This window comes from Patagioenas fasciata, chromosome 4, assembly GCF_037038585.1.
Source record: "Patagioenas fasciata isolate bPatFas1 chromosome 4, bPatFas1.hap1, whole genome shotgun sequence".
Lineage (NCBI taxonomy): Eukaryota > Metazoa > Chordata > Aves > Columbiformes > Columbidae > Patagioenas > Patagioenas fasciata.
In genome coordinates this window covers 76,586,574-76,611,713 of record NC_092523.1, presented here as the reverse complement: position 1 = coordinate 76,611,713, position 25,140 = coordinate 76,586,574, and the positions used below count along the sequence as shown (strand labels likewise).

The window sequence follows — 25,140 nt, the reverse complement described above, 5'->3', positions numbered from 1 at the left end:
CCCACTGTTCAGCCATTGCTTTTGTGCACTCAGAACCGGCTCCATGTATCATATTAAGAAATAAGAAGTGGACAGTTTCTGTCACCTTACTCATACAGACCCTTTCTACCCAAAGCCGACAACTCAGAGAATAAACACACTTTTCCACCAACAATGCTGCCAACAAAACACGTTCCTTGTTCCATCCTGCGCTTTCTGGGTTGCTAACAGAGCCCCTATACTATTTACTTTTACAAAAATAGCTCCTGACAGCCCTGTCGGGACATTTTTTGCAGAATGCTTTATTAATTTTTCCACAAGTTAACACACATATCGAGAACACCGAAGGGTACAAACCTCATTATCTACCGGTGAAGTGTCTCCTTCCCTTGCACACAGTTCATGGCGTAACAGCTTTTATATCCTAAGTTCTATAATTTAAAATGATGCCTGAAGAAGCTTTCTTTTGGAAGTTAAAAAACAATACAATTGCCAACTTCCTTTGCAGGCAAGCATCCAAATTAAAAACATCTCTTCTCAGGCAAGATTGATCTCTTTGCAATGGAACTACTTTCAATAATATCATTGAGAAAAAAAATGGTTTTGTTTTTGCTCACGGAGGAAGACAAATAATTTCAGTGGGAACAGGGAAAAGTAAATGTTACTGCTTATTTCAAGATACAGGAAGACAGGTTTATTAGAAAGCTTTTAGAAATGTGACTTTTTTTCCAGTTCATTAGAGGAGATTTTGGGGAATGCAATAAATTAATACACTCAGAGGAGCTTCAAACACGTGTATTCAGTGATGTCTTCAAAAAGTGAACCAGCGATTGCTTATTTGTGCAGTAACAGGTTTTTTGGCTAATGTTATTTCATGTTCTAGGTAATAGGTTTCAAGTGATCAAAAAACCACAAAACAGATAACATCTATCCCATGCTTTACCCACTGATGATCTATCAAAGTCTGTTGGCTGGTCAGCCAAATGCAAACTCCATTTATTACACTGGAAAGGAGCAAAGGGACAAGTACTCAATTATAAGGAACACTGGGCTCCGAATATCTCAACCACGGCATTTCTTAATATACTTTTCTTAGTTAATAGAGTTGTTTTCAGTTTTTCTTCCTGTGTAACAGTTACTTAATAACTTGTAGTCAAAATACAGAGATATCCTAGGGCACATTAGAACCTACAGGTATGTTCAGAGGCGTACATCTGCCTGCAATAAATATAATTAGATTTGTATTATGTAATAAATGGAATGGGCACAAACTAATAAATAAAGAAAATAGGCATGAAGTGATAAATACAGGAGTGGAAAAAGAAAAGCAATGTAGTATATTTGAGTAAAGAGAAGTACAGTCTACTTTCTATTAACAGCAATGAAATTCTTACCTTTGTTATTGTATACATCTAGATAGTTTGGTGCTGAAAAAATTGTGATTAGTGAAGGGAAGCCTGTTGTTTGGCTTTTCCTGTACATACGATACCTACAAGGCAAGAGAAGATACTAATTATTGCCCGCTGTTGTATGTGTATTTGTTGCTGACCAAACGTAGCACAAAATATCCCAGTACTTCACTGCACTGGTTTTTACAAATATCAAGAGAGTAAACCATGCATATATGCTTTTTAAAGCCACGCATCTGATCTCACCCAGTCTATTAGCCAGTTCATTAATGCTCGCATGTTTTCATTACCTAACCTTGCTGCCTTATGAAAAACAAAGGGCTTGTTGGACCAACTTGTGATCAATCAAGCATTAAACCTGCAAAGTAATTGGAAGCAAACCAAGCAAACAGTACTTTTGTCTTACTAAGACACAAGTAACACCAAGTACTGCTTCTTTAGTTTGAAGAATTTGGCAAATATCCACAATAGTTCTACTGCAACCATTGTACAGTTGCAATGCAGTGCCTTCTACAAAATGTTATTTTTCGCCCTTTATTGGAAAGCAATACAATAAAAATGAAATTTCATTACCCTTGGGTATTTCATGCCAGTTATTTTTGGCAGGGTAATAAGTTGCTTTTAATTGCATTGAGGTTTTTAAGTATGTGGTAACTCAAACATTCAGAATAGCTTTTTACATGCATAGTGAATATTGACTTCACTCCTACAATCCTGCTGCTTCATCTTTTATTGCTATTCAGGTTGGGTAAAGTTTCTACCTCCAAATAAACACATTAATAATTTATGAAAGATATGCAAAGCTATTTATTCACATCCCAATCCTTCATTAAAATCTCACAACTATGGTACATTTCAATTAATAGATAAAAAAATTCTATCTTTACACTGGCAACAGTTTCATGAGGGAACCATCGACACCACCCAGTGCTTGAACTGGGTTGTTTTTGCACGCGGTGTCTTAATAAACTCCTTATATTCATTGTTAATACTCCCACATAAAATAATTATTTGCTATTGAGTCCCACAAGTTTGTTTTCTTGGTAAAGCACAAAGCCAGCAGGCCCAGAAGTTTGGGGTAGGTGTGACAGACTTAAGAGATGCCAGTTCTGGCCTCCTGAGCCCGATCCGTTCCAAAGCATCGAGTCAATCAGTGTGTCACAAGTCTCAGGCACATTAGCAAAACATCTTTTGCTGAGCTGAATTGGTTTTCCCTCCCACGTTTGGCATCCAAATCACTTTTGGTCATTTTACACCGCTTAGAATCACTAAACGGGATAAATAAGGATTCACAAAGTCCTCAGTAATACAGGAGTATAACTCAGTAATAATCACACAAACGATGCTCTAATGACATTGAATGTTTTTATAATATTAATAAAAAGCGAGAGTTGTTGCAACTTAAGATTTCCAGGTCATTCTCACTCAGATTTTCTTTCTTCCCCTGCTCTGTTTGACAATGCTGAGCCATTATATATTATTAGTGCCCCCTCTCCACACATACTTACCCAGCATCTTGGGCTTCATGAGCTCGGAGTATAGATAACAAGTTATTGTGCTGTAGGAATTCACACACAGCAGGGTAACTGTTGGAAGAAAACAACAGCACCTGTTACGGCATTGTCAGAAGCGCATTTAGCTCCAGCCATCACAAAATGTTTCACCCCATATGCATCATTCATGAAATCAGCCCCTGCAGGTTTCAGGAGAGACAACACCAGCATCTCTTGCATTCTCCCGCCCCATAACTACGTGGAGAGGAAGGCTGGAAGGCTGCAATTCATTACATAACAATCACCTGTCAGAAATCAATTTCTTGTATTATACTTGAAGGTTCAATATACTTAGAAAAAGAAAAGTGTGATACAATAGTTGCTTGCAATAGAAAATCACAGGCTGCTTTTGAACACCAGGTAAGACAGTGGTGTGGGGAAAGAGATGGAGAAAGACAGGCAGAAGAAACCAAACTGGAGATGTTTGACCTTCTGAACTTCACCTCCTTGATAAAGTAGAATTATCTTTCCCTTGGAAACTTAAAATGTAAATTCTGTGACTTCCAGAATGCCAAAAACGTGCCCATTGAGAATACATCTTTCCAAGACATGTTCTACTATATGAGTGAAACCAAAAATGGTGAGAGAAGAATACAGCAGAGGAATCTCTGTCATATATTTGACTGCACATGGATACTGCTGCTTTCAAGGAGAACAAAGGAGCCCTTCCATACACTGTGAAAACCCTTCTTGCTGTTTGAGACACTGAACACGTATGGAAACCACATAAAAGAAAAACATAGCATAACCTGAATGCAGTTCTGACAGCGCAAGCATGAAATACTGCGTTTGCAGAGAGAAGTTATTTAAAATTATACCTAGATAAATGTTACTTTTGAAAATAAGTGGTTGTGGTTTAGTTGGTCCCCCTGCCTGTCCCCCCCTTGCCCTTAATGATTGTTTTCTTCTTGCATTTAAACCACTGATGACTCTTCTTGTCTGTGTTCAAGGACAACAAGCGCTTTGAAACAGGAAGCAGAACTTCTCTCATCATTAGCAATTTAACACACAGCTCATTAGAGCAAAAACTTCCCGGTTTCCCCAGTCAAAAGCCAACTGCAGCAAGAGCAAAACAGGGCAAAGAACATGCATAGAAGTGCATGGAAAAGTGGTGCTGGAATAAAAAGACTTTGTAGATCTAGTAAAACCTTACCAAGCCCCTTAAAAACATTGAGGGGTGGGATAGTGTCTTTATTCAGATGACACCTATAGCATTTCCATTTCCTCTCTCTTCATGCCAGTCCTATACATTTGTTTTGCCGTAGCCAGATTGATTTCCCGCTCTTGAAACCAAGTGATGGTTCAGCTGACTGCTTTGTATTTCATGACCTTTCAGCGGTGCGGGACCAGGAGACAGATCTTCCTGGATTTGAGGCCCAGAATGTGACACGTAGATGTTATAATTCCCTCTTCTCATTGCTGGGCAAACTGGAGAGCAACATCAAAATTGTTGCTCAAAAAACCCCTCAAAACTGGCGTAAACTTCACATGGTAGCTTTGAAATGTCACCTCGCGGTTGGAGAAAAATCAAAATAGACCCTGCATTAACATCCATCCACCGTGTTTATTTACCACTATCAATTCAACTCTCCCATAGCTCAAACAACAAAACAGCCGCAAAGGTTTGAACGAGGAAATACAAGATGCTGGGGAAGACACTAAAGCACCTCTGTGACCACTTCTGTGCTGGTTCTGCAGCACGATGGGCTCGCAGTGTGCCTGTAAATGACACAAACAAACTTGCAGACCCTCCCCATCTCCATGCATAAGTCACATAGAGGTATTACGTTACAGAACTGTATGTACTACGAAAGACTGTGGCAAGAGCACAGTGTTTTGCAGTACCTTAGGGGCAAGATGTAGTCATACAGCAACACTTTTATGCAAAAATACTTAACTAAAAGCTGGTGCTAATGACACTGAGTTAAAAAAAATAGTCAACTAAACATTATGCAAAGGCCTGTTGTCTCAGTCATTACTCTACTGATCACCCTCAGAGCCCACTTGCAATCAGTTCATAGCCCCATTTTTGTTAACTTCATGCATGAAAACTCTCAGGAAAAAAAAATAACGCAAAATCTAATCACACAAAATCACAGAATGGACTGGGTTGGAAAAGACCTCAGAGATCATCAAGTCCAAGCCTTGGTCCAACTCCAGTCCATTGACCAGATCACGGCACTAAGTGCCATGTCCAATCTCAGTTTAAAAACCTCCAGGGCCGGTGAGTCCAGCACCTCCCTGGGCAGCCATTCCAATGCTGACCACTCTCTCTGCACAGAATTGCTTTCTCATCTCCAGCCTCAGTTTCCCCTGGCAGAGTTGAAGCCCATGCCCCCTTGTCCTATTGCTGACTGCCTGGGAGAAGAGCCCAATCCCCCCCTGGCTAGAACTGCCCTTCAGGTCGTTCAGAGAGTGCTGAGCTCACCTCTAAGCCTCCTCTTCTGCATCACCTTCTTTCAGTTTATCCAACAGAAACACAACTGCTCGCTTCCAACAGCCCTGCATGTTCCGAAGCTGAAATGTCATTTGCAGCCAGAGGCTACAACCCCACTAGAACTGCTGGGTTTCGACTTGACCTATCCAGCAGACTTTCTCAGTTGCAGGTTTGGTATTTGGAATTGTCTACAAAGATTGCCATTTTAAAATCATTTCAATTCCCAGCTTATGTGGGGTATCATTCTGGTAACCGCAGCGATCTCAAATGCTGACAGGCTGCCATTCAAACCACTGGCAAATGAGAACTAATTTGCATGCATTTCTTTTCATAATTAATTGTGACTAAATGTAGACTTATGGTACATTTTGTTTAGAAATTTTTACATTAACTTCTGAAAACTGGGGTCTATACTGAAAAATCTGACAGACAGTTGATTACGTTCGTTATCAGTGCATCTGCTCAAAATGTCTAGCCTATTAGTTTTTTGTTCCCCATAGTATTCTTTCTATCCAGTGTTAAGTACTGCTTTTAAAGAAGACATAATGAAATGGTAAAAAATGCTCCTAAATAGACATGATAGGTTCTGCTTTCCATTTCAAAGTACAAAAGTTTATCTTCTTTCTCCTTAATCATCTTATTCTTCATAAATCCATGGAAAATAGCCTTCGACTAGCAGAATTTGTCTCTCTCTCAGATCCTACAGGGCTCACACCTAGAACAGCAGAGATGGCACATAGTGAGCCATGCAAAAACACCCCAAAACAGAGTATCTGGCTAACACCTTTTCTCCTAAGTGAATAGCATGGTAAATATAATGAGTACGTGCTCGTATTACCTGGGCTACAACACTCCCTGAGCAGCCTATCTGGATGTTTTACTTTGAAAAAGGGAAAGCAAGTCTCAGATATTGTTCTTTAGCTACTTGTTGAGATGGGGGGTGAGGAGAAGCAAAACTGTCACTGTTTCAGTTGCAACAATAAAGATGGGTTCAATTTTCCAGCGCTTCTTAACATCAGTTTGCTCCTGCTCAAATGCAGTTTTGTGTTAAACAATATTCCTTCCAAAATACATGCCCTCCAGGTACACAGCAGGAGCTCTCGCAAAACGCCAACAGAGATTACGGCAAAAGTTCTCAGAAAGGAGCTTTTGCAGAAAAGCCGTCTGCTCGGAATCTTTTTCCTCATCTTCCTAATGAAAATTATCATCTTGTAATCAAATTCCCGACTAGTTCCTCCCAGAAACACCCTCCTCCTTGCCCTGCTTTCTAGAGCCCAGACTGCAATTCGGCTGAGCCAGAAATACAGCAGTTGGCCAAGAGGGAAAACAAACAAACAGAACCCCCCCCACGCAACAAAACCAGGCTTTTCCAGAACGGCCCAGCCTTCTGCCTCTCTTCATGTGTCACGCTGAATCACACCACAGCGGTGACTCATAGGAACAACAAAATACCCCACGGCTAAGCCACAGAGGTGTTATTCTCCAAGGACTATGCGACTGTGATATTCCCTGCTTCGGCATCCTTCTTTCACTAAAATGCCTCGTGCTCAGGTTTATTGGTTCTGTTTCTTTTCTATGCTGTTTTGAAAGAGAAGAAATACTTTGATAACACGAACCAAAACGGCAGATGCTTTCAAACTGCTCTTCCACCAACAACTGGAAAAACTGGATGGATTTAATAGTTTTTTTTTCATATCCTTCCTCACACCATTAAAGAAAAGATGCAAACGTTACTTTAAAACGAGGACATCTAAATTTAGCCCATGAGCTTCTCTAAGGATGCACGCACATATAAAGAAGGGTTTTCAGCACATATAAAAAAGGGTTTTCAGCAAAACCCGTTGACCTCACACTGCAGTCTCCACACGCAAAAGCCTTTGCTGCTCTGCTGTGCCCAGCTCATCTCTTCCCATGTGCTCTTCCTTGCCCTGGGTTGTGTTGCCTGCAGAGTAGGGGCCTGCACGGGATTGCAACAAACCAACACGCATCGCTCCACAGAGTCATTATTGGTAAAACTGGATGAGACCACACCTGGAATATTGTGTCCAGTTGTGGACCCTCAGTTCCAGAAGGACAGGGAACTGCTGGAGAGAGTCCAGCGCAGGGCAACGAAGATGAAGGGAGTGGAGCATCTTCCGTGTGAGGAAAGGCTGAGGGAGCTGGGGCTCTGGAGCTTGGAGGAGACTGAGGGGTGACCTCATTAACGGTTATAAATATATAAAGGGTGAGTGTCAGGAGGATGGAGCCAGGCTCTTCTCGGTGACAACCACTGGTAGGACAAGGGGCAATGGGTACAAACTGGAACACAAGAGGTTCCACTTAAATATGAGAAGAAACTTCTTCATGGTGAGGGTGGCAGAGCCTGGCCCAGGCTGCCCAGGGAGGTTGTGGAGTCTCCTTCTCTGCAGACATTCAAACCCGCCTGGACACCTTCCTGTGGAACCTCAGCTGGGTGTTCCTGCTCCATGGGGGGATTGCACTGGATGAGCTTTCCAGGTCCCTTCCAACCCCTGACATTCTGGGATTCTGTGATCCCATGGAGCACACGAGCAATTCTACCGATACAGCCGGGCACACAACGTGAGGGCAGGAAAAGCTTCTGGCCTGGGAGAAGGAAGAAAGGAAAAGCGGGCAAAGGGATCCGTTTAAAATGCTGCTACTGCAAAAAAACATTCACGTAACTGCGCCTCACACCCCGAGGTGAAACACGCTACAGTCTTCAAAAGCTTTTAGCAGACATCTCTCTAGTCCTTGCGTAATCACAAAGTTAACACGCTGGAAAGTAAACCACTGAAATGGTGTTCTGGCAGGGCCAAAACTGTTATTCTACCCCAGAGAATCGATAAGGCCGAACCCTTTCACTGCTGCCCAAGGTAAATCTAAGAGGCATCTGCAACACTGGTCACTCTTGCCACTGCTAACCATTTTATAAAATATAACAACATAGTCAGCAGTCAACGAGCTTTATAAAGCTCAGTCCTCCTCAAGAACTCATCTTAAACTCACTAACAAAACCCAGTCACTCAGGGACAAATTAATTCCCTCTAGTTTATAACATTCCCTGAATACATTATTTTCTATCAGTAAAGGTGAAAGAAAAGCTCCACTTAGCTCATAATTGAAATATAATTTACACCACTAGCACTCCATTAATTATTTCTACATTTTTCTTCTCATGAAATTGGATCAAACATGACCATGACAGCGAAGGACACACAACCTTACATTTCAGAAAGGGAAAATGAAGTCTCAATATTATTGTTCTTCCTTCACTTTAAGGTACAGAGAACTGCAATAAATTTCCAAAGAATACTTAAATTTCACAGTTACTTTTCACTCTATTGTGCTATTGCTATTTCCAAGGATCCATACATTTTGACAATCGACACTGCGAAATGCTGCTGGATGTAAAAGGCGTGTATTAAGCACTCACTCTCAGCACCCTTGAAAATTCATCTGACTGTTCTTTACATCTCTAAACAACAGGTTAGGTTTGTGGTTTCAAGATCTGGCATTTTACAGTGTTACCCGTAACAGTTCAAAGAACTCTTGCGTAAAAGTACATTTCTTGAAGAACAACTTGATCAATTTGTAACTCAATAGTTTGTACGTGAGTGATGACTTAAGAAAAGCTTGTCGTACTACTGAAAGCTACAGCCTTTATACTTTCTCATATATATTTAGTTCACATAAATGGCCCAGCATTTCACAACAGGGTTTTGGCTGAATGGAGAAGATTTAACTTGAAAGATTTAGTGTAACACGTTGCACGTACAGAATTACAAAGCCACATCACCGTTGCTTTCCTCATAGCGTTTTGCTAGAGGAAATAACTTTAAATCGGGGAAAAGTCACTTGAAATTCATCATTATAACAAACAGGTCTGATAAAAATCAAAATTATTTATTACAGTTTTTTCCTGCAATTGATTAAGAGATCTTAATTATCTAGAAAACATTTCCCTGGCTCACATGTGTATCTGAAACCTTCCTGATTTGTGCCCTTCAAAATGCCCACTGCTATCTTTTTAACTTTCCTTTCTGGAAATGACTGAAAAAACTAATAAGTTTTATTCAGTGAAGAATAAACAAAGTCCACCCTATCAATGGACATTCTTAAAGGAGATCACATAATTCAGCCCTTCCTTTGCAAGCTGAGTTGGCTGTTCAGGGAAATTTGCTCCTTTCTCAAAGTAACTAGAGAAGTCAAGCAAAACTAGATGTTGCACACTGATGGATATGGTCTTTTCATCAGGTAAGAGCAATCAGGTACTTCTTTGAAGAGTAACACTTGCCTTTATATAATCCCAGATAACGTGACTCCAAGCGAGTCATCTACCCTTGTCATTAGGCAGTTCCATGACCCTCCCACATGCCTTGAAAATTAGGTATCTTCCAAATATTTCCTCTTGCCCCCAAAATATGTGCTCTTCTGAATACGGGCCAAGTCATGGACTAGACTGGGTATATTTCCAGGAGAAAACTGATATACACGTTAAGGAAAAACTATGATAATTGTATGAAACAGAGCTCTGGAAACACCTAAAAATCTAGAAGGTGTTCCAGTACCTAATAAGCGCTGTATCTAAGCAGAAGGGGTGTTTGCAAGGGTTTTCACTTTTGTAAGGCATTTTAATGGGGGGGAAATAGCTGTTAACTCACTGTTTGCAGTGAGCAGTGGCTGGGAGTCTCAGGCCTGTGCCAGGGTTTGGAGCTCCTGAATGCAAGGGGAATGATTTTAGATTATGTCAGCCCTCGGTGTCACGAGCCCATTTCTGCACAGATCAGTTGTTTGCAGCAGTTTGACACCTCCTTTCATAACGAGACCAAACACGTTTATTGAGCACCTTCCAGACGTTATCGACCTGAAGGCAGCGGCGTGATTTGCCCACAAAAGGGCAGCAATTACAGCTCAAAGAAAGGACCAGGAAAACTGATTTCTCCAAGTCAAACCTTCTGTTACCTTCCTGCTAACATTACCAACAAGAAGGTTGATTCTAGCGGCTCTGTCTCCTGGTTACTGGTGGAAACCATTGATTTGCTTTCGACATTTTATTAGAGAGTTACGAGCCAACTATGCTCAAGGTGAGATTTTCTAAGACAGCAACAAGAGCTGGATTCCTCACTTCTGATGAGCTTTGTTGGGAAAGCATAGACTTGCATGTTGTCGGCATGGGCTGAAGCAGAACCATTCCCTTCAAAAGATCAACAACCTTTTAACACTTCAATAGCATCCTCACGTATCTCCTGAACAAAGCTATTTTTTTAATTAAGATTTCACTAGCTACATTGCTCCTTTTGCCACTTAACCTCCCCACCTTGCCAGTTTTGTTACTCTGTGAACCTTCCTTTAAATAATCACAAATTAGCCCACAGATTAGTTTTAGATCTCCTCCTATCCCCATCACTTCTTTCAGGAATATTCTCATTTATATTTTACTCACTAACATCAACAGAAAGAAGCAATTTCAAAGATGAATTACAACTTGATGTCTTTGCATCTAAGCCCATACAGGTTTCTGCAAGCATGTTATGGGCACTTATCTGCATTTCAGCTCTCAGCAAGTCCCATTAAACCAACGCTATTTCAAATCCTGAATTCCTTGGAAAGAATTCTCCAAAGTTTGATAAAACTGGGAGGAAACCAAAGTGCCTGTGTGGGGAAATCACAACTCTTACTTATGCTGTAGAGCAATAGTTATCAAGTTGGCATCTTTCGTTCAAAATTAAGTTCTCATTTTCAAACTGGAAATGTAGTTACCGACCCCTTTTAAAAGTAACACAGTCATTCCCTAACTTGCAAGAACAGAAATAAGCAAAATACACAGGGTTTGGTAAACATAATTAAGTCATTTTATGGTTTTCCAGTCGTGGGTGAAAGCAAGATACAAACAAACCAAAAATTTACCTGAAAACAATGCAAGCCTGCAGAAAAAGAAGGTCCAATTATCTAAGTAGCGCCATGAACTTCAAGCAAACATCTATACTGCAAAAACCCACCACGTTCACATCCAGAAACCCACTGGAAGTAGCAATATTCACCTGTAGAAGTATGAGCACCCCCTGACTGTGTTGTGAGTAAAGTGTTCCTGAGTCTTCTCGTTCCCAAAGTCCTCCAGCGGGTCCGACCACAGGATGTCACACATGGGGCCGTACGCAGGTGGTTCCTTGAATCGATCTAACTAAGAAAAATAGGAGACAAAGAAATACTAACTTCTTTCAATTACGTGTCACCGGAACACTGGAGCAAAGTTGCCGTTTCTTCCTTCCACGGGTTCTCAAATGAAGACCCAAAGCAACCTATTTTTCAGCTCTGGGTTGTTCTCAGCAGCAAAGCAACAGGAAAACACTCCCTGCTAACACTGATGAAGAGGAGAAGGAATAGATACACTGGATTCCCATTCTATGCGAATTTTTATGTGCAATATTTTTTATTTTTCTCCTTTTTTTTTTTGCAAGCATTTCAGCGGACAAGATACAAAATGGTATTTCTGTATTTTGTGGTTTTCCGACCATCACGGCACACTTTAAGCACCAAGGCAACATCTCTGCATTACAGCATCTTGCCATGGCACTCTTGTTGCTCTCATAACCCTAATGAGGCAGCTAAAATCTCCTCTTTCTGCCTTGACTATTGGTATTAAAATGTTCCATACTGCAAATAAGACACAGTATAGCAAAACAAGGAAACATTACAAATCAGTACTCCTTGGCAAGAATCACTTAATGCAAACCTGCCCCTTGTTAAAATGGGTTCGTGAATCAGAGTCAGGGTCCAACACACTCTCTATTCTGACCAGTAACATGAAATAAAGATCTAGTAACATAAGTAAATTAGAGAAAAAAAGTAAAATTAGAGAATAAGCAGTGGGTTTATGTATTTTCAAAGTTTTTATAAGAGAGCTCTACAATTTTACCTTTGCACCCTTGTCATGAAATATTCATAGCATACATACCTACACTTCTAACTTATTTCAGCCCTCTACCAATTAATGATTTTGCAACTATAATTCATTTAAATTAAATACTAATTCATAAATATACAAAATTAATTGCTGTTGATTGCCAAAGATGAATAAACCTGCTAGTGGGGAAAAAAAAGAAAAGTGAACGTGTTAATGACCCTAATCTAGAATCTGAGAACTAAACAACTTCACTTTGCCATTACACTGTTGCAAAGGCGGCTAATTTTCAGGCAGACAATATTTTTGCTTAATGAGATAGTGAGGCTTTATCTCAGAAACACAATTTTGCATTCAGTAAAAACACCTGAAGAAGTTAACCCCGGATAACAAGCAACGACACTGGATTATATGGAGAAACTGCTTGACATGCTTCTCCGCACTTTCACGGGGTTTATAAGCAGCTTCTCAGAACACAAAAATACCACATAGGTACCACCTTACTAAGCCTGGCTTAGACAATTTGCTGGTCACCCAAGCGTGGAACTATTAAAGATGTGGTAGGACCTATTGAGAATAGGTAGGACCTATCAAGAAGTTCTTGACTCTCTTGAAAATAATAATGTTGTTTTGACTATATTCACTGCAACCATACCATACTTTTTAATCGGATGTTTTTTAAGTATTGTGAGGTTTTTCTAGAGCTATTTTTCCTCTCTTTTCTGTGAAAGGGCAGAAAACCTCATAAGGCGCCAGGACTCATCAGCTGGTGTTCTTACACTGTGCTGGTGTATATTACTTACAAGAAATTAATGCTATGTGCTCATTGAGTCCTAAATACTTATTTACCTAACACTTTTTTTTTTCAGGAACACAAAGACAACACATTCTGTGTTTTACTTGACGCTGCTGATTTCCTCACCTCAATAAAACACAACTAATTAGAGCGATTCCTCTTACGATCTGTTTAAAAAGACCTTTAAAAGGTGATAACATCAACAGGAATGTCAAAATGCCACGCAAGCATCTTACACGAAAGACAGACAGGGAAAAAGGATTCGAGTTGTAGTTGCTGGTGATTAAGTGTTCGTTTATTAGGCTTATTAGCACTATTCAGACTTACTTTTCTGATGTCATCTAAGGTGTTGATCTCTGGAGACAAACCACCGTGTACACACAGGAATTGCTGGTTCATCAGAGCAGCCAAGGGAAGGCAGTCAAAGGCATCCATGCAGGCATCGTATACTCGTTCTGAATATTTGATTTTACCTTTTAAAGATTAAGAGGGTATCAGAATGCGCCGTCAACATTTAGGAGCCAAAACCAAATCAGGATGCTACTTTATATCTCAGTCTTGCTCTCGCTATGAAGTAATCAGAATTTACCCAGCCCATTATAATTAATTATCTACAGAAATGCCGATATGAAATGGACGAGGTGGTACAACGAAGCTGAAATGTTCATTTACCAATACGCATATTAAACTCAGTAAACCATGAAGCCTTTGAGCCAATTAACATTTCTTTTATCCCCTATGCTGCTAAAAAGGGTACACAGACTTAGGGCAATAATTTCAATGACAGAAAATAAAGCTTCATTGTACACGTGAAGATCTATATCTAATGAGCTTTTATGTGTCACTGTATCCTTTCTTGCAAGACAGAAGGGAAATGTTATAAAAAGAGCACATCAAGAAGTTTAAGCTTATAGGTAAATGTGAAAATGTTATACTTAAAGGAAGGGAAAAAAAAAACAAAAAACCCCAAAAAACAACAGGCCAGAGGAGAAAGGTTATAAGGTAGACTTACATTCTTGCTTAAATGTGAAATACTCTGTTAAATGTCTACATTCATGATTCCCACGAAGTAAAAACAGTGTTTTGGGGTAAAGGATTTTCAAGGCCCACAAGTACAGCACACACTGTGAATCAGAAACAAGAGAGGAAAACAGAATCCGTGATTAATTATGTCATTCAACCACTATGTTCCCCTTCACCACCAAAACCAAGAAAAACAGAAGAATAAGTATTGTGTATTCAGCAGGTAAATTTGGCTCTTCATACATTACATGCCAACATTTCCACAGAAGATCTGCATTTTGCGGCCTACAAAAAAGTTGCCTTAGAGCAATGTAACCCACACTTTAGGAAATACCGCATCTTCCGAATCCCACAGATTTCCCATAAAGCTTTTTCATTTCTCATTTAACATTGTTCTGTACAAACAACCAAGAAAAAAATCCAGAAAAATCTTGCATTAAATGAAATTACTACAAAAGCTTCTATAAAGCCTTTTCTCGATTTCTATGTGAGGCGCCATTTCTTCTAGATATGTTATTAAAGATAGAAAAAGAAAGCTTGGAGAGGGGTAATCTCTGCTCAGGCCTCTCAAAACCATCTACAAAACTGTCTGAAAAACATCTCCTCCAACCCTTCCTTTCTTAAATATTCATAAACTGCACAACTGTCTCACAAGAAATCAAAGGTGTCAAAAATCCCCCGCTTTCTTTGTAATGACCTCCTAATACTTCTCTTTGTTCTGTTGACAAAGTTTCTTTACCTTAATAGTAAATAGCTTGGAAATTCAGAATATACTCCTAACCATGGTTTTTGCTTAGAGCAAAATCCGCGATTTTGTCAATGTAACGCATCTAAATTTGTACACAATGAATTCCCTTCCACAATTCATGATAGAGAAGAAACAGAAGAATTTCGTTCATCGTGTCTGAACATATTATTGATTTCTGCTTTCTTTGCTACACAGAAAACAAAACAACAGGAAAAAGGATGCGACGTTTTTATGTTTGTGCTAAGCCTCACACTATTCATAGATAATTACAGAGCAGCAGGAGTTTTATACTATTACTACTTGTCTTGAATTTGTTGCGTGTAAACATCTGGATGCTCTGCCTGCACTCCTTAATTTCTGTTCTTCTATAGAAGGCCCAGAACAAGGTAAAAAGAGCAGAGAACGTTCCACTTTTTGAACTCGCTGGTAAAATTTGATGTAAATTCTGCAAGACAAGAAGTTTAAAGCGACACCTCCATCTATGCATAGAACGCTCCAGCTTTTAAAGTTGTGTCTAAGCTACCCCAGAGCCTCTAATCCTGCCAAAGCACCTTGTAATTTAGAAAAGCACAATGATAAGTGCTTAGATAAAGCACTTTATTAGAAATAAAAAAGGTGTGGTTTACATTTCCCTTATAACTGAGTTTTTCATTTTCATTGGCAAGACTGCATTGAGCACCAGGTACTTCAAATATCATCCAGATTTGGAAAGCAAAGGAAATAAAGCTGAAGCTGTATCTTTCTGGCATTTGGTACTCGCTTATGGGCAGATCTCTTTACATTTGCTTTTCACAGATTTGTTTGTTTCTCTTTTCAGTGCTTGCTTCAAAGCGCTCATGGGAACCAGAGGGAGCAGGTAACAGAGATTCCATGCAGACCAGAACGTTCTGTGGTTCCCTGATGCTATTCAAGTAACATAAGCCCAGCATTCACATTTTGTGTTGTTTTCAGTGGTACCATATCAAAGACTTATTCTGTTTAGATAATTCCTTTAATTGTATCCATTTTCTGCCCAGAATTCCAGTGCTGTAATCTCATAATAGTAAACAAGATCTATTCAGTAGATTTTTTTCTTCCATGCAAACTGAACGACAAATATAAAGGTGACATTTTTTCGTGGCCTTTCAATTACACAGTCATTTACATACAAAAAACTTATGTCCGAACAACATATCACAAGCAAACATTCTGGTTTCATTTTTTTTTAACTGTGCTTTGTATATCGTGATTCTTACTGAAGTCAAAAGATTGATGATAATTTGCCCTTGTTGAAAATGTGAGTTGACAGTTTTCAACTGATAACTGATATATATATATATATATATATATATATATATATATATATATAAATATATATATAACTGATAACACTGCTTCCCAATAGCAAAATTTTAAAATGCCTTTTTTTTTTCCTCTCCAACCTTTTCCATCAAGAACATAAAGCACATCAGGTCTGCTTTACTATGTACAACATACAGAAGTGACCTGGCAATCTGGACATCTCTAGGGTATTTTTGGCCTGTCCCATTTCATACCATCCAAAAAGAACCCCAAGAGGCTACATTTCTTACATGCCAGCCCTCAAACTGCACCCCTGCTTACTTGTTTAGTGTCTTTCAGCTGTTGGAATAGCAGATAAGTGTATAACAAAGAGGTGATCTGCCCACCTCCCAGCTCCTCTACTCAAGCTGTTTTCCTGATGAGAACCTGGCAGCCTCGCCACCAGGAATAAAAGGTCTGTGCAATTAAGCACCGCGTAAGCCAAAGGCACGTATTTTCAGAACGGGATTTAACTGCGTAGTCACAGACGGAATTGGAGCCTTTGCACAGTCCGACATCCCAGCCCCTGCTGAAAACAAAAAGGCCCAGACGCCTCGCACACATCTCAAGTTCCTCCGCTCTGCAGCTCACACAAGCCTCACCTAAATATAAAAATCACAGTAATTTAACTGCACCGAAATAATTGCACCATCACAGCGCTTAGTCCAGGTACAGCGTTCTAAAATGGAATAACTATCCCAATGGAAACCATCTACCTTGTTACAAACATACCTGCATTCGCGCTACCGGTACGACTATTTATTTCACAATGAAGACGCATTGCATCTGTAACCGAAGTACTCACAAGTTCTTGCCATTTCTGAACTACCTTGAGCACAGGGAAAGGAAACTCTGAACTCTACTGAAAAGAAAGAAGAAACTGTACTGTCTTCATTGCAAACAGGATATTACTCTGTTTTCCCCCCCATCTTTCAGGCATAAAGGTTGATATCTGAATGGTCTGCTATGGAACAAGAAGGTTGCATCAATCACATCTTCAGTGACTACTTACAATCCCTGCCACAACGTGTTCTTATTTTACCTGGTTTTGCGTTTCCAGAACAAGCGCTTGCGTACATACAGGCTGCATATTTAATAACTGAAAAGGCTATTGCTGTGGAAATAGACTTCTCATGGAGTAACAGTGAATCCATTCCTTGTGGTCATGGTCTGGGCTGTTTCTAAAACGCTCAGGAATCTCATTCTGACAATTCAACTTGTGTTTCTTTCTTTCTTTTTAAACATCTGTTGAATATTCCCAGGCTGCTTTGAGATCTTGTTTTGACACCTGCGTGGAACTTTAGCATCTCTAGACTTCAACTATTCCAATATTCTCTTCTAGCTTGTCTCCCAATTAAAAGCAATCACCTGCAAAATGTTGCTACTTGCCTTATAGTCTTTTTCTAGTGTTCAGACCACGTCACTTCCATTTTGGAAGGACCTCAAAATATCCAAAAAGCACAGATCTCTTTTTCAATGAAAAATTTACTAGAAAATCATTTTTTCCTAAATGTTCTTTTAATTCTTACAGTTTGTGCTTCCTAAACAAACATCCCAGGTTCTCCTCCTTGGCCTTTGTGCCAAAAGGGGTTTTTGGCGCGTTGGGGCCTTGCTCTGGTAGAGCTGCCGCAGGACAAGGCAATGAAAACACATGTTCCAATTGGGAATTCAATACACACTAAAACAATCCGAATTTGCCGAATTACTGAATATTCAGAGCTCTGAGGAGCACCGGTCAGCAAAAAATGACATCTTACAAGACGTACATTCTTGCAAGAGAGCAACGTATTTGCTCCCGTTATATAGAAGAAAACAGCAAGGAAATTTAGGATAATTAAGGTATTAAGATGTTCTTTGCTCTGAGAGAAATTAAGAAAAGAAGTGTGAATTTGCTATTCCTGACCAGCCAAAACTATTTTAAACCAAGCTGTTTATTGGGAAACATTAACACAGTAGAGCAAGGAAAGAAAAAGGTGTTTATTCTTCCAATAAAGCCTGAGAAAGTGTATGGAAGGCTTCAGCAGCATTCACTTCACAGTTTACTAACACAAATGTATTGATATGCAACTCTTTTCTTGGAAGAGACCAGTTAATCATTTCTAACAGTTCACTGAGTTCAGAAGCACCTCAACCACCAGCTGCTTTTTCAATCGAGACAAGGTCTGATGGTCAAATTCCAGACTCAGCCCAAACAACTCACTTTGTACTTGCTAGAAATACCACAGAAACAGTTTCTCCTTCTGGAATTCTGGTCTTTACATTGAGAAAATGAATATGTATGAATGTTTTGAACCTTAAAACACAACTCCAGTTTTGTTCATTTTGAGCATTGGTTTAGTTCTCCATATTTTAACTCTCTGCTGTGTCAAAAATCATCAGGATGTACCAGATGATATTCAACTGACATTTACGCCTGTAAGTTTTTATGTGGGATTGAGCAGGAAAACAATTCCAACAGTTCATTTACATAATATTATTAATGCATTATAGTCGGTATTTACTCATTGTAATTTTTCCAGTGCTGGTGAAAAGCCGTCTAGATGTACACATGGCTTGGCATTTATGTCTGAGCTTTCAGATTCAGGTAGAGATTAGTCATTCTTCCTTACAGCCCATTCCTGCAGAACCGCTTACGCTCTAACTATTCTCTGCATTTAAAAATAGCCCTCTGTTTTGATCATTTGGGGTTCTTTTCTCCGTGGTCATAAAACTTGTTTGAAAGCGAGAACGGATGGGTTTTTTTCCTCCGGAGTCGAAACCCTGGAACGGTGCACAAGCACAACAGGGAAACGTTATCAGCTACGGAGACACGGAAACAAGTGTGTGGTATCAGATAGCGCAACTTGCAGAATTTTGTTATTCGAAGTGAAGAAATGCTCAGGCTCTGCCAAAATGTCAAATGGAAAAGAGAGGGCAGCTATGGGATAAAGGTTCGGTCTGTGCCAAGAAATCCCATCTCATCCTCTATCTACAAGTTTTGACATTTTTTTGTTTTACGTGCTGTAATTCCTCTTGTCACACCATGCTTAGAACTGATTTTAAAGACACAAAACTCCCCCCCTTCAAACAGCGGAGCTGTCTCTGGTAAAAATGAAGCCCAGGTGAAGGATTGAGCGCCTAGATCAACAGCTCCTTGGGGCAAGGACTGTAATTTCTGCTGAGTGCCTTATCCAAATACCTTCCTCCTTTTCCCTCCGCATTATCAAATGCCTTCCACCTACCTTATGCAATTTCTTCCTCTGTTCTTAATGATAATAGCTTACATTATATAGTACCTTTCATCCAGAAGAATCCCAAATGCTTTGCAGCCCACAGGCAAGGATTATCTCACCCACGACCAGAACTCAGCTAGGCCTGGGCTCAATGGTGTCACTTTTACACTGGCTATCACAGGGGTTATTTATTTTTAAGCTTATATTACTCATGAATAGCACCTTGGACCAGCTACTTAATTCTTTTGGAAAAACCTCAGAACGGCAACGGTCTGGTGCCTGTGTAACAGAAAGGGGAGCCAACAGATGGAGGGAATAAAGATTGATGCAGTAGAGATAAGCACTGAGATCAGGTTAGGACTGTTTACCACCATGACTTCTCCAACACAATACAGGCAAGAACTGGTGTCTGCTGAACGTGCCCTTTTCCACCCAAAGCATCATCCCTCCCCAACGTGCCAAGTTGAATTCCCCATCACTTTCCTTTCCTTGTCACTACTTATTGTGCTGAGTTCGTGCCTGAACGCATAGCTCTACATCCAAACACTCTTACGAAACAGAAAACCGCCCTTCCTTTCAAAGGCATTCCTTAATGGAGGTGACGGCTGGGGAAAATCAGCTATGTGACCAAAAAAGTAGTGAGTTGAGAACCTTACATACAAAAAGGAATAACAGAAGCAACAGCTTCAATATTCCCTTGGTGCCGGTACTGTTTCCAGTGAATAAGCAGTGGTCCAGAAGCGAAAACACTAAATTCAGAATACAATTTGCTAAATGTGTATGAGCAGGTTGCTAAATGAGGAATTTCAAGGGGCTTATTCCCCACCCATAAGCTATTTTGCTTTGTGTTACAGGGCTTGCTATTGTCTTCAATTGGTAATAGCTCTGGAGTAGATTTTGGCAAACTGTCAGACAAGCACTTGAAAGGTGAAGCAAATCCACTTGTTCTATTAAAAACATGCATAGGAATGAAGACAAAGCTCTCCTCTTCCAGATACAACTTGGTTCGGTCGAAGTCTACAGGAGATATGAGCTAGGTTTATCACAACTGAGAAACGGTAGTTTAATATTAAGCTGTGCAACAGCTTAAAGCTCAGAGTCCTGACCTTCCCCAAGCAATCCAGCATGGTGATCCACTTGGCTCACAGCTCTCCATGGATCAGAGAAGGGAGGTAACGGGCACACGTGGCTCAAAAAAACCATGATCAAAGTGCCGACTAAATCCTGACTATATTGATTTTGGGTAGGCAGGCAAAAGAACCTTGCAATTCTTATGTTTTCAGAGCATTTGCACTTGGAACACCATATTTCTATTTGTAAAATGCACCAGAAGATTTTGTTAGCATTTTAAATTAAGTCTTAAAATGAGCTAATAAAGCAAAAGTAGTTTGAATGTTATTTTTAAGAAACTTCTCTTCATACTATAAATATAACACAGCTGCTTGGCATTACCTATTTTTTGTTGATATATGACAACAGCGTGCTAAGGTGTGATACATAGAATGAAACAGCAGTATATGTGTTCTCGCATGCTGCCACTTTATGTAGTCACAGACACACAGCCATGGATCTATAGGATCTATATTGCTTCTAACTGATTATTCTCCCCCGACTCAGAGGGATTTGAATTCTGAACTTCTCAGAGGAAGGGCTCAAGCTGGAGCTCAAAAGCTGCTGGAAAGGTTTCTGATTGACCACTCAGTGACGATATCAGCTATGACCTGGATGAACAAATCCAGATTAGGTTTCCTTTGATAATTGCCACAAATCGTACAGTTCTGCGTGCTCTATCTAAACAAAACTCATCCGTTCTCTCCAGCATTGCATGTTATCTGCCGGCTTTTTTGTCCCATTCACCCCCTATCCAGTCCTTCCGTTTTCTTTAAATTTCACTTCCAGAAGGCTCAGACCAAATAAACCAAAATGTCAAACTAAACTATGAGGTTTTTATTTAGTTCTTCTGTTATGTGCCTTCTCGTATAGCTCATGTCTATTCATCTGATTTAGTTCGGACAAGCTGCACAGCATCTGTGCCACATTTGGATGGCCGTTAGTTAGCACCAAGGTCCGTTCTGTCAGCTTCCCAGCGCAGATACAGTGAGATTAGACTGGATACCATGCAACCTTTACGAAAAGCCCAATAGCGACATTAACGTGGACTTGTTTTGCTCACAAGTGGCATCTGAAAAGAACTTCAGTATTCCCGAACTGGCTAAATTACAATGCCAAATATACCCAATAGGCTGCAAGCAGTTTTGCAGCCCAACCAGAAATAAGACACTTACTTCAATGCTGAAGTACCCTCTGTCCACGTAGTCCCCCAGGAAGAGATACCGCGTGTTGGCAGGAGAACCTCCCACTTCAAACAGTTTCATCAAGTCAAAGAACTGCCCATGGATGTCTCCACAAACTAGAAAAAGAGAAAAAAAAAGGCAATATTCAGATTCACCATGCCAAGATCATCTCAGGCACATGCATTCTGAAGCCATTCTCTTCCATATTGTGACATGTTATGACAGTGCCGTGCACCATCCTCTAGTTAAATGATCGGTGAGAGCTGGTGGTCGCTCAGCAGAAGCAGTTTTCCTATGATGTGCACCCATAATTGTATGCGGAAGGCTACCAACTAATTAAAGGAGACACACCAGGCACATCTGTCTCCACACAGAACAACAGCTGTAACGCCAAATCCAACAACCTCGCAGTGCAAACAGTGTTCATACATTATCTTCCATCTCAGCCCAGTGTCAAATATATTTCTACTTCCACCACTTTCCCCTGAATGTCCACACTAACAATAGGATCAGCGTAATATTGTCATTCTATCTAAAAAATTAAAACAAAGCAAAAAAATCCCCACCCAAACCAACCCCCCCCCAGCTTGGCTACAGAGAAAAACCACTGATGCCCCAGTCACTACTTTCATGAATATATATGTGAAACTCATGACACAATTCACGCGTGCTGGCTATCTATAGGATAGCAACAGGGTATTTTCCCCATAAAATAGCATATAATATTCTTACCACCACTCCTACATTTTATAATCTCTTTTTCCTAGTTGATTTCCCCCCAGAAGTTTTAGATGACAACCTTCAAGTCAAAAGCCATCAACAAGTTATAATTTCTATTCAAGAACAATATCTGCCATTAATTATGCAAAGTAAATACTATTTAAATCCTCGAGTGATATAACACCACCTCTGTTTCTCTTAAAAAAAATGTTGTACCTCAACGGAAAATTTTTATAGCGTTTTTATGTGAACACATTAATCTACCCAAGCAATCCACCCTGCCTGACTGTACTCCTCTGCACGGACACTGTGGGAAGATTAACAACACGTGTCGCAGATTGATGGCCAAGCAATCTGCTCTCCCAACTCCCAGCAGAAGAGCTTTCAGTTACATAACTGTACAGCTCTACCAATTATCGCCCGCCCCCATTTGCTCCAACTGCACAAGTTGAACGAGACGGAAAGATTTTAAATGGATTTAGCTATTGCCCTTTCGCTAAAGCACAAAACAGACAGATTTTTTCCCTTATTTTCTCAGTTGTCTTTTAGTTGTTATTTTGCGGTGCTGTGGGTTTTGCTGGTTTTCTATGTGTGTGAACAGGTAAATACACTGAGGTCACTACGGAGAAACCAAGAAGGTTTGAAAGCTTTCTCCAAGGAGCTGGATGTCCATGAATTTGTCACAAGTCAGAAAGGCAGAGAGTAAACCAGCGAAGAAGAGAGAAACAAAAAGAGAAGCACCCTGCAAAACCCATGACTTGCTAAAATAAAAGGAAAGCTAAAAATCCCTTAGGCCCACCCTTGCCAAGCAACTAAAGTAGCTGCAAAAGCTTAAAATCAGCAGGTAAAAGCAGCACCAAGAAGTGAATGCACTCAAAATTAAGAGTTAACAATCAGATTGAATTTATTATAGTCAGATCCCAGAATTCCTAGTGAAAGACCAAATTGTTACAAATGGTTAACCCGATTCGTATTTTGCCTGGAATAGCACGAAATAGCTTAAGGATCTTATATTTCCAGTTTCGCATGTATAGACCTGAAATGCCCTTCCAATGGAAAGCCTGTGTACTCACGTTCAGATGGAAATAAACTGAGGGGTATTTTGATATGCACGCAGTACTATAGTCCATTTGCAGTTTGAAAGCAATTGCTTCTAAAGCTATAGCTCTGCCACCTTTCTTTAGCGGCTCTTACAAGTGACAAAAGTGGAAGATCTCGCAGTCAGATGGATCAGTGCTTCACCTTTCCTTAGGTGGGGGCAGAAGAGATCCAGTATTAGATTTTCACTCCCCTTCAGGTTAGAGAGAACAAGTTGACATTTATTCTTGTAGAAGCATCACCACTGCATCTCCAGTTCCTTTTAATTCTTCCAAAAATCTCCCTTTTTATAGTCTTTGGGTACTAGAGGATCTGCTATCACACAACACGCTCAACAAGATATGAACAGCTTTCCAGCAAATAACAACAAAATAAAAACCAGCACAACGAAGCAGGAAACTCAATGAAGTCTCCAGGATCAATGTACACACAGATCTGAAGTATGAACACAGGGGACATAAACCACGGATTGTATGTGTGTGGGATTAACGTTAAAAGCAGAACAAATTAATCAAAAGGAGGAATACTGGGTGGTACATCTTCTATATCACTGGTTTCAAAGAAGTGCTATGTAAAAAAAAATTAAGCTGATTTAAATTGATCTTCTGCTGAATTAATTGGTGCAATCAGCAGGTTTACGAAACACTGGTTGGTCGTGGGCTCCTTAGAAATTCATCTCAGAACGTTCCCAATGTATTTATTATAAAAATAGAAACTGGACACGAGGGCAAGAATAGAGAAAGTTCTTTTCATTTGTTTGTTTTTAGCAATTGTCATCCTACTACAAATTAGATGATGTTTCTGATGGCCTCACAGAGCACATCTCCCTCTGATTTATGTCACAGTAACAAGCAACACTGAACAGGAACCGTTAAGTTCAAGTTGTACTGAAAGTGAAAGAAGTCCAAAGCTTTGCAGCAGTATTGTCAGCTTATTTATAGAAGACAAGGCAGTACAGCAGTGATTTTGACTGAAATTATTACTGGCACAAATAAAATGTCTGAAAATTCTCTCAGATACCTTCCTTCAGATAACTAAATGCTCTTCACTACGTAGGAGCTCAGTCCAGAGATTGTGTGGTTTCCCACTCCAGATGGATATTAAGAATTCATATTCATAGTACATTAAACATCGTCAATTACAAATTCTTCTAGCTCCAGCAGTTCGGATATGCTGCACTTCTTTTCTCATTTATCATGTATACACTTAATTGGCATAACGTTACAGTCCGGTAGTAAAATACTATCACTGTTTCAAGTGAATTTACTTTCCACGTATCACAAGATTATATTCCCATCTCCAAATGCCATCAGGGATTAGCAGCAGATATGCAACACTGCATCATCAGCAATATCTGCAAACTCACACATGCACAACAATTAACAATAACGAAGCAAAGACACATTTTAAAAAAGAAACTAACACTGTCCATAGCTTGACAACTTGTTCTTTACATTCACTGAGCTCAGGGTGTCTTTACATCGAGCTCAAGGGGATTGTGGTTCAGCAACAAGGCCCAACCATTTCTCTAGGGAAGTAGTTTAGAGCAATTAAATGTTACCAAGGGCTTAATGAAGCAGCCAGGTGAGGAAATTCAAATACTTCAAGTAAGAGTGGGTGCACAAAGGCAAAGCAAAACCAACCAGATGA

At 40.0% G+C, this 25,140-nt stretch overlaps 1 protein-coding gene across 2 annotated transcripts in view; it reads right to left on the bottom strand.

Annotated features, from left to right (window-relative positions):
- Positions 1-25,140, bottom strand: part of PPP3CA (protein phosphatase 3 catalytic subunit alpha) — a 162,692-nt gene that overhangs the window by 27,751 nt on the left and 109,801 nt on the right. For both annotated transcript variants that reach the window (XM_065836369.2, XM_065836370.2), the window contains exons 3-8: positions 21,664-21,788; positions 14,088-14,199; positions 13,403-13,548; positions 11,420-11,559; positions 2,897-2,974; positions 1,374-1,468 (exon numbers count right to left, since the gene is read on the bottom strand). In XM_065836369.2, coding sequence (XP_065692441.1) covers positions 1,374-1,468; positions 2,897-2,974; positions 11,420-11,559; positions 13,403-13,548; positions 14,088-14,199; positions 21,664-21,788 — 696 coding nt within the window. The remainder of the gene's footprint in view (positions 1-1,373; positions 1,469-2,896; positions 2,975-11,419; positions 11,560-13,402; positions 13,549-14,087; positions 14,200-21,663; positions 21,789-25,140) is intronic.